This window comes from Periophthalmus magnuspinnatus, chromosome 2 (genome assembly GCF_009829125.3).
Source record: "Periophthalmus magnuspinnatus isolate fPerMag1 chromosome 2, fPerMag1.2.pri, whole genome shotgun sequence".
Taxonomy (NCBI): domain Eukaryota; kingdom Metazoa; phylum Chordata; class Actinopteri; order Gobiiformes; family Gobiidae; genus Periophthalmus; species Periophthalmus magnuspinnatus.
The window spans coordinates 2,378,681-2,389,050 of NC_047127.1; the positions used below are offsets into that span (position 1 = coordinate 2,378,681).

Here is a 10,370-nt window from a genome sequence, read left to right on the forward strand (position 1 = left end):
ACAAATGTGACGTACGTAGCTGTTTAGTATGTAGCCGGTTAGCACGTAGCTAGTTAGCACATATCTTTCAACATGTGTGAACGAAACAAAACACAATTCCAGGTCTGTTTTTGAGGAGAAAACAGCATTAGAACATGGTAAAAGCTCACAAGAGTCAATTTTGCATAATTTTAAAACACAGTGGAGCACTTCCTGTATCACGGCATGACATCACAAGGTGGAACAGAGTGTTTTCAGGTTGAGAAAATAACTCAGCCTAAATATGCAGGGTTTTTTGTGCATCTTTTAACATGCATGACATACGTAGCTGTTTAGCATGTAGCCGGTTAGCACGTAGCTGGTTAGCACGTAGCTAGTTAGCATGTATCTTTTAACACGTGTGAATGAAACAAAACACAACTCCCAGTCTGTTTTTGAGGAGGAAACAGCGTTAGAACACGACTTAACGCTCACAAGAGTTTAGCGAGAACATGGCGTCTTACCGTCGTCGTTGATGTACTCAGTCCAGTTGAAAGGCGGCTCGGTCACATTCAGGGCAAAGGTGGTGTTGAGGTCCAGAAGGCTGCTGTTGGAGAGCATGATGTCGTCGATGGTGGCGTTGGCGGTAACGTTGGTGCTGTTGGTGCCGTTGCCGGGCACGGGGATGCGCACGCACTTCTGCCGCAGGTTCCCCATGAACAGCTGAAGGCCGATGAGGGCGAAGACGCTCAGGCAGAACACGGTCAGGATCATCACGTCCGAGAGCTTCTTCACGGATTGAATCAAGGCTCCCACGATGGTTTTCAGGCCTGGGGCGGAGAACACGGGCGGGAACGAGGGAGCGGGACGTCACAGAAAGATTACAGACTGGTAATTATAGCCACGAGACAAACAGCAGCTAAAAGGAGCTTATGTTGTGAACAGTGCATCTGCTGAGGAGGTTCCGCAGTGTTTCAGATCACTGTTTATCAACCATAAGAACCAGAGAGACGTGAACGACCACTGACGCCAACGGTTCAAATGAATCGTGATGTGTAAATGTTGTTTTTGCGCCGCTGCAAACGTCTCCGCGGCGACTAGACCCCGTTTAAAGATTCTGACGGCTTTTTTGATACCGTTCTGTCTCATTCGTTGCGCTGAGAAAAGGATGAAATGGACATAGCTAACCTGCTAGCCGCCGCGTTCCAAACAGGAAGCGATCGTGGGGGCGCTTCTGGTTTCATCGTATCTGGCTTCAGTTCACTTTTTATTGAAAAACTGTGTCCTCTCTCTGTACCTGCTGCCGTCAGACTCGTCATTTTGGTTTTAAATGTTCGTATTAACCCGCTCTACATGATCATTGTATTTTTATTTCGCTATTTTGTCCGTAATTTACGATATAAAACATTAATAACAGGAAAATCAGAAGCTTTCTTTCCCGGAGATCGCTCCCGCTAGCGTTAGCAACAGGTTTGATTGACAGCGTTGCTAAGCGGAAAGGGGCGTTACCTTCAACAGCTTCTGGATTGGCTCTTTGGTTGCTATGATACTCGCGGTCAGAGTTCCGCCGCTATAACTGCTAGCCTCGATTAGCTTCATTTGACTGGAGCTACGGCAACGTCACACTCACTCAGTCCATTTCTTTACATCTATGGATAAAACTCAAATTATCTGGGGGCCGCAGGATAAAATCTTAAACGTCATCGCTGTTTTCAACGTACATGAGGAAATATACCAGTTCTTGTGGATATTATGGATATACGTCGTTATTTGTTGAATCTTTTGTGACACGTGCGTTTGGGGTTTACCGATTTGGCGGAACCTTCTACATGGTAATGCCACACTAACATTAAAGTTTTATATTGTCCTGTGGGCCACAAAATATAATCTCGCGGGTTGAGTTTGAGTTTGAGACTTCTGGGATAAAGATGTGACACATTACTGCATTTTCCAGAGTATAAGTCACACTGGAATATAAGTCGCACCAGCCAAAAAATGCATAATAATCAAGAAAAACACATATTTCACATATAAGTCACACTGTTTTTGATCGTTTGGCCGGGGATGTGATTTATATGTGCGACTTATACATGTTTTTTCTTATTATTATGCATTTTTTGGCTGGTGCGACTTATACTCAGGTGCGACTTACACTCTGGAAAATACGGTACATAAAACATACATATTTTTAATTATTTTGCTGTAATAAATATTAAGTTATTAGCAGCTCAACATGTGTCTTCCCTGGACTCGATGGACCTCAGTAACAGCATCGTCCTAATCTCAGTTTATACGACCGCGGTGTTTGCAGAAGCCCAAAAACAAACATCATCCCTCATCGTTTGGAGGCAACTGCGGCGTTTACATGTGTTCATTTGACGGCTATAAAAATGTATGAGGCTATAAATATGTGCGTGCGTTTGAGTTTATGTAAACACAGAGCCAATCATTGTTCACCAGCGCTACGGTCGAACTGTTAGCTTTGGTTCGGAATAGCGTTAGTGATTAAAATGTTAATTCCCAAACCACCAAAAAAGACAAAAGACGATTCCAAAAACACAGAACATTAAACATTGAACAAGAGCATGCAGAGGAAACGAGGAGAGGAGGAACCCTGGACACAAGTGCTTGCCACCAGAAAATCTGCTTTTGCAATGTCTCATGCAAAAAGTAAAAAAAACATGTAGTGCACAATCTACTTTAAGACTCCCAAGGCAAGAATAGGTTTCAACTAAAAAGAATTCTGCCTTAAAGGATGTTTGAAAAGCTCAGAATCGTGTCAATCTGAGGCAGATTGGAGCCACATTCCAGCTTTTATCGGCCTTGGGACAAAGGCAGCATGAGGGACAGCCACGGGCGTCATCAAGGCTTTAGCTACAGTGAGATGAGACGGTAGAGGAGGTGTGCTCAGATGTTAGCGAACGCCGGTTAGCTGTTAGCATTTCATTAGCTCTACGGGGGCCTGGATGGCTCTCTCACCTGGGATCACTGATATAGTTTTCAGGGCTCGCAGAACCCTGAAGGTTCGCAGTGCTGAGACATTGCCCAGGTCCACAAACTCTGTGACATATCTGTAAGGGAACGCAGGGGAAAAGGGGGAGGAAGGGTGCAGGAGGTGGGGGGAAAGGGGGCGTGTCGGAGGGAGGGGGATACACACACACACCCAGGCGTAATCACACACGCACGCACGCACACAGACGCACACACACGGCGGGACGAGACAAAAGGAGGGTGTGACGGGGGGGAGGGGGCAGAAGGGGGAACAGTCACACACAGAGGACAAAGGCAGGAGGCGCTGGCAGGAGGCGCCGGCCGTCTTACCTGGTATAACTGAGATAGTTTTCAAAGCTCGCAATACTCTGAATGTTCGCAGAGCTGATACATTGCCTAGGTTTACAAACTCTGTTATATACCTGCAGATCAAATGCACAATTACTACACAGAGGCACACACCCGGTTTAGTGCTACACACACCTGCGCTACACACACCTGCGCTACACACACCTGCGCTACACACACCTGCGCTACACACACCTGCGCTACACACACCTGCGCTACACACCTGGTTTAGTGCTACACACCTGCACTAGAGCTACACGCTCACATTACAAACTCACACTATACACTCACATTTCACATTACACAATACACACTCACACTACCCACTCGTACAACACGCTCACTCTACAAACTCACTCCCACGCTCACACTGCACTCACACACTCACATTACACACTGACACACACTCACTCTCCACACTCACTCTCCACACTCACTCTCCACACTTCACTCTCCACACTTCACTCTCCACACTTCACTCTCCACACGTCACTCTCCACACTTCACTCTCCACACTTCACTCTCCACACTTCACTCTCCACACTTCACTCTCCACACTTCACTCTCCACACTTCACTCTCCACACTTCACTCTCCACACTTCACTACACACTCATACACTCACACTACATGTTCACACTCACACACACACCCCCACACACCCACACACACTCCACACACTCACACACACCCCCACACACTCACCCCCACTCGCTGACCTCACTCATGTGACTCTTATTCTACCAGAATCCTTTGGCTCATTTCTCGTCTGAACTCTCTGATCGACTGAACTAAAGGTAAAAGCTTTAAACTCCCACTTGATGACATCACAAGGTGGAACAGAGCGTTCTGAACTCTGATGTTACAGACTAATAATAAAGTGAAACATGTGTGAATGAAACAAAACATCACTCCAGTCTGTTTTTGAGGAGAGAACAGAGTTAGATCATGTGGAGATTTAAACATTTATCTGAATTATGTTTCAAATTTAAATGACGGTTTTACGTTTCCCTTTGTTCAAACTTCAGACTTTAAACTTCAGATTCTCTTTTTCACTCAGCCCTTCGTTTCAAAACAGGAGACGAGTTTAACTTTAACAGAAAATCTCTTTTAATATAACTTTTAATATAAAATCGCATTATAGTCTATGGCTAAAAACTGAACGATAGAGAGGAGAGAGAGAGAGTGGAGGAGAGAAGACACAAGAGAGAGGAAGGGGAGGAGGAGAGAGAAAGAGGAGAGAGAGGCTGAGAGAAGAGGAGAGGGAGCGAGAGGAGGAAAGAGGGAGTAAGAGAGAAAGAGGAGAGAGGGAGTGAGAAAGAAAGAGGAGGAGAGAGGGAGTAAGAGAGAAAGAGGAGAGAGGGAGAGAGAAAGAGGAGAGAGAGGCTGAGAGAAGAGGAGAGGGAGCGAGAGGAGGAGAGGGAGTGAGAAAGAAAGAGGAGGAGAGAGGGAGTGAAAGAAGGAGGAGAGAGAAAGACAAGAGGGAGTGAGAGAGGGAGGAAAGAGATAGAGGAGAGAGAAGAGGAGAAGAGAGGGGGAGGAGAGAGGGAGTGGAGAAGGAGAAGAGACAAAAGGAGAGAGGAGAAGATGACGGAGGGGGTGAGAAAGAGGAGAGGATGAGACAGAGAGGAGAGGGAGGAGAAGAGAGAAAAGGGAGAGAGGGAGAGGGAAGAGGAGACAAAGTAAGGAGAGAAGGAAGGAGGCAGGAAAAGAGGAGGAGGAGAGAAAGGATAAAAAGGAGAGAGGAAGAGGAGACAAGAGAAGAGAGGGAGGAGGTGAGAGAAAGACGATGAGAAAGGGGAGAGGAGACAAAGAGAGAGGACGAGGAAAGAGGCAGGGAAGGACAAGAGAGAAAGAGGTTAAAAGAAGAGCGAGAAGAGAGGGAGGAGGAGAGAGAAAGAGGAGGAGGAACAGAGCAGAGATGGAGAAGATCTTTTTAATCCCGGATCTCCAGACTAAAAACTTTAATAATCTGAGAAAAACATTTAGAATCAACCTGCTCCTGTTTTTAATGTTTTTTAAATGAACCTGCGCGGGGATAAAGTTTGTATTTGGAACATTTTAGACTCGTGAAAGGGACAGTCTGGTCTCATCGGACTCTCCCCGCACAAATAAATGAATAAATAAACGACTCTAACGGCCGTATATGAGACAGAGACGCTCGCTGCTTTAATAATCCATGTGGGTGAGGATATTCCATACTTCTAGGGCCGTTACTAAAACCTACACTTAAGTCTGATATCCACACTGTGAAAAGAAGCATCGGTAATCCCACAAAATCCAGATTAACGCCGCTGTTTTGTGCCCGTCTGGTCTGATACCGCACGTTTAGCGGGATTAAACAGGCTGGTTATGGCGTTAACAGCGTTCGGATTCTGATTTTAAAACAGATTATGTGGAAATTACGACGTTAAAACACTTACGCCATGAGAATAACACTGAAATCCAGCCAGTTCCACGGGTCCTTGAGGAAGGTGAAGTTGCCGACGCAGAAACCTCTCGCCAGGATCTTTATGAGGGACTCGAAGGTGTAAATCCCCGTGAATGTGTACCTGAAACAGAGGGGCGTGTCGTACAGGTGAGAACAGGTGAGGAACAGGTGAGGAACAGGTGAAGCAGAGGTGAGGAACAGGTGAGGAACAGGTGAGAAACAGGTGAGGAACAGGTGAGGAACAGGTGAGGCACAGGTGAGGCACAGGTGAGGAACAGGTGAGGAACAGGTGAGGAACAGGTGAGAAACAGGTGAGGAACAGGTGAGGAACAGGTGAGGCACAGGTGAGGCACAGGTGAGGAACAGGTGAGGAACAGGTGAGGAACAGGTGAGAAACAGGTGAGAAACAGGTGAGAACAGGTGAGAACAGGTGAGGAACAGGTGAGGAACAGGTGAGAAACAGGTGAGAACAGGTGAGAACAGGTGAGAAACAGGTGAGAACAGGTGAGAAACAGGTGAGAAACAGGTGAGGAACAGGTGAGGAACAGGTGAGGAACAGGCGAGGAACAGGTGAGAAACAGGTGAGAACAGGTGAGGAACAGGCGAGGAACAGGTGAGAACAGGTGAGGAACAGGTGAGGCACAGGTGAAGCACAGGTGAGGAACAGGTCGTAAAAGAGCAGAACATCAGGACTTACTCCACATTCTTGGCCCATTCTGGAGGATTACTGAGCGTCATGAAAGCACAGTTGGTCAAAATGGTAAACATGATCAACATGCTGAAGCTAGTGCGCGAGAAGTTAAGGATTAAAGCTGCTACGTCTACGTCCAACATTTTAACCCGACGTGATGTTTAGAGTCGAGTTTTATCAGATTTTAATACGATTCTGTGTAAACTTTTGATTCACAAAGGTTAAGAAAACTCCTGCAAACTGTGTCACTCTGGGTTCACTTTTATTCACACAATGTTTCAGTTCCTCTGATGTTCCTCAGGTGTGATTTGTGTGTCTCCTTTCACTCTTCTCCTACCCCTCCTCTCCTCCTTTCCTCTATCTCTCTTCTCCCTCTTTCTTGATCAGTTTTTAGCCGTAGACAATCATGAAATCTTGTATTAAAAGTTCTTCTCCGCCTCTTTTCTTCCCCCTCTCCTCCAGCTCTCTCCTCCTCTCCCTCTCTCTCCTCTTCTCCTCCCTCTCTCCTACTCCCTTTCTCCTCCCCTCCCTCTGTCTCCTCCTCGCTCTTCCTTCCCTTTTTCTCTCTCATTCTCCCTCCATCTGTCTCTCTCTCTCCTCCTCCTCTGTCGTTCAGTTTTTAGACATAGACAATCATGAAATCTTGGATTAAAAGTTCTTCCCCGTCTCTCCTCTCTTCCTCTCATTTTTTCCTCTCCTCTCTTTGTCTCCTCCTCTCTCATCCTCTCCTCCCTCTCTTTTCCTGTCTCCTCTTTGCTTCTGTCTCTCCTCCCTCTATTCTCCTCCCGTGGCTCTTTCCTCCTCTCCTCTCTTCGTCTCCTCCGCCTTCTCCCTCTCTCCTCCTGTTTTTCTCCTCTTCGCTCTCCCTCTCTCCTTCTCTCCTCTCCTCTCCTCTCCTCCTCCCTCTCTATCGTTCAGTTTTTAGACACAGACAATCATGAAATCTTGTATTAAAAGTTCTTGTCTGTCTCTTCTCTCCTCATTTTCCTCTCTCCTTTCCTCTCATCCTTGTCACCTCCTCTCTCATCCTCTCCTCTTTCTCCTCCTCCTCCTCCTCTCTCTCCTTTTCTCCTCCTCTCTATCGTTCAGTTTTTAGCTGCAGACAATCATGAGATCTTGAATTAAAAGTTCTTCCCCGTCTCTCCTCCTCTCCTCTTTTTGTCTCCTCTTCCTCTCTCCTCCCTCTCTTTCCTCCTCCTCCTCTTCCTCCCTTCTTTACATAAACCTCCTTTGTGGCTCCAAGTTAAACTCTTGGAGGCGTCACTTATTTTGCTAAAAAATATCAGATTTTTGATGTACGACTGTCCTTTTTATTCTGATAATAATCTTTATATTTTCTCATTGTTGTCCATGTTTTTTACTCACAAAAGTCTGATTATAAAGTCAATTATGGACAATTTTTCAAACCTGAGGACGATCAGAGGGACTGAAACGTGTCAATAAAAGTGACTCCAGAGTGAGACGGTGCACTGGAGTTTTCTTAACCTTCAGAGTCATAATCTAATCCCACATTTGAGTCCGGCCCAAAGGATATGAGTGCACCAGGACCCTGATGGCCAGTCTCCTGACGGGGTTGAAGGGGCTCAGGATGTACAAGGCAGACGTGGCGTTGAAGCGGAAGATCGCCTTTCCATGATTCAATACTATGAAGGTCTGGAAAAAAGAGAGACAGGAAGTTCAGACGTGTGAGGATGGACCACCTGAGTGTGTGGTTATATCAGATAAACAGCAGGTGGCGCTGTTCACATGTGTTTGACTCCTCAGACCTTTAACCTGTGTGTCTCTCTCTGTGTCTCTCTCTCTCTGTCTCTCTCTCTCTGTGTCTCAGGGTCTCTGTGTCCCTCTAAGTCTCTTCTTCTCTTTGTCTCTCTGTGTCTCTGCCTCTGTCTCACTGCCTCTTCTTCTCTTTGTCTCCGTGTCTCTGCGTCTCCATCTCTCTGTCTTTCTGTGTCTCTCTATCTCTCTGTCTATTTGTCTCTGTGTCTATTTGTTTATTTGTCTCTGCCTCTATGTCTCTGCGTCTCTGTCCATCTCATTTACAGTCCGACACACAGACCTGAGACAGCTGTGTTTTCCCGCTCAAACGTTCTACTTCACATCTATACAGTTTCATAACGTCCTCGTGACCTCTGACCTTCTGATTGCTGTAGTAGGTGTCCAGGTCCTCGAGTGGAGTGGACACCAGATGAGGAGACACGTCTCCGTAGATGAAGGGCAGTTTCTTTCCGGCCTCCAGGTCGCTGTTGGGCTTGGGCCCGTCTTCATCGTCGTTGTCACTGCGGCGCTCCGCCCGCGGTCTCCGAGCCTCCTCCTCGGCGATGCGCCTTTCGATGGCGGCCAACGACTCGGGGACGAAGGGGTGGAAGCTGTCAGGTCCGGGCGGTACAAGCAGCTGTGCCATGTTGTCATCGTGCTCCTTCACACGGCGGCGAGAGGCTCAGCTGGGGCCGGGAGCTGAGGGGAAACACGACTGTCTATAAATATACATCATAAAAACACATAACGTATAAACACAAAACGCCCCGGGACAATCCGCCGTCGTGTGCGAGAACATAAAGGTGAAAGGAGCAGGTCGGACACGTGACGCGCTGACATTAAGACGCTCCTCAGACAATATGGACACTTCAACCTTTAACAGATCTCCTCCTGAAGAGCGGCCGATTCCACAAACGCTGCGGGGACACGGCTTTAGAACGGGGAAAAAGACGACGAATCCAATCTTAAAATGATCAAGATGTACGGCGAGGACAACGGACAGCTGCGGGACGACGGACAGCTGCGGGACACAACACACCTGATGTTCTCTGGAGACTTTAAACATGAGAAGAGCTTCTAATATTCTGCTTCTGCCACATTATTCAAGTCATCGTAACCACACGATTCTTTTATCAGCGTTTTCCACAATCACAAACCAGTTTTTTCTGAACATTTGAACCTTTATTTAACCCGGACAGTCCCCGTGAGACTCAGAATCTTTCACAGAGGTCACCCAGCTCCAGAGGGAACCGTACACTGCATACTTTAACGGTACTATAAAGAGACGCGGGGAGAACGTGCAAACTCCACACTGTAAACCCTGGAGTTTCAGACCTTCCCGTGGTGCTCCTCAGTCTTCAGATACATAAATAACGCCCAGAGATCCTGAATCCACAGACCAGCGCCTCCCAGTGGAACGCACACATCAACAACATCGTGAAAACCCCTGTGAGTCATTACGAGCGAAGAATCAGAGCCGTCGGGTCCCTGCAGGGTCCCGAGAAAACAATACTGTCCCTAATGAGGCGCCGGAACGCTCTAAGCTTCTTACTCAATATAATCATCGATAACTCCACGACGCTGCTCCCCAAAGGTCTAAATGTTAACGAGCGAGCGCTGACCATCGAAGAACGAGTTTTTCTGCAACTGGGTCCAAAATATCAGAACTTTAGTCACAGATAAAGAGCGGGATTTATCTGCAGAGCCGCCACCCACTGAACTCAAAGTGTTTTACAGGATAAGAAAGATATTAAGACCTGGTTTAGTCCTGGTTTAGTCCTGGTTTAGTCCTGGTTTAGTCCAGGTTTAGTCCAGGTTTAGTCCCTGGTTTAGTCCCTGGTTTAGTCCCTGGTTTAGTCCCTGGTTTAGTCCCCGGTTCAGTCCCCGGTTCAGTCCCCGGTTCAGTCCCCGGTTCAGTCCCCGGTTCAGTCCCCGGTTTAGTCCTGTTTTCGTGCCGGTTTAGTCATGTTTTAGTCCTGGTTTCATCCAGATTTAGTCCCAGTTTTGACCTATTTTAATTCTGGTTTAGTCCCGGTTTTGGCCTGTGTTTAGTCCTGTCTTAGTCTCAGTTTAGTCCCGGTTTAGTCCTAGTTTAAAGTCTTTAAAGTCTCTTCTCTGAGCACAGGTCACATGTGCTCGTACTTCCTGGTTCTAGTCCTGACCCGAGCAGCAGTGTTCTGGATGTTCTGGATGTTCT

At 47.1% G+C, this 10,370-nt stretch overlaps 1 protein-coding gene across 1 annotated transcript in view; it reads right to left on the reverse strand.

Annotated features, from left to right (window-relative positions):
* scn1lab (sodium channel, voltage-gated, type I like, alpha b) overlaps positions 1–8,835 on the reverse strand; it is a 43,266-nt gene extending 34,431 nt beyond the window's left edge. The window contains exons 1-6 of the mRNA XM_055227478.1: positions 8,553–8,835; positions 7,953–8,071; positions 6,425–6,514; positions 5,720–5,848; positions 3,280–3,371; positions 483–788 (exon numbers count right to left, since the gene is read on the reverse strand). Coding sequence (XP_055083453.1) covers positions 483–788; positions 3,280–3,371; positions 5,720–5,848; positions 6,425–6,514; positions 7,953–8,071; positions 8,553–8,819 — 1,003 coding nt within the window. The 5' untranslated portion in view covers positions 8,820–8,835. The remainder of the gene's footprint in view (positions 1–482; positions 789–3,279; positions 3,372–5,719; positions 5,849–6,424; positions 6,515–7,952; positions 8,072–8,552) is intronic.
* Positions 8,836–10,370: the final 1,535 nt, after the last annotated feature.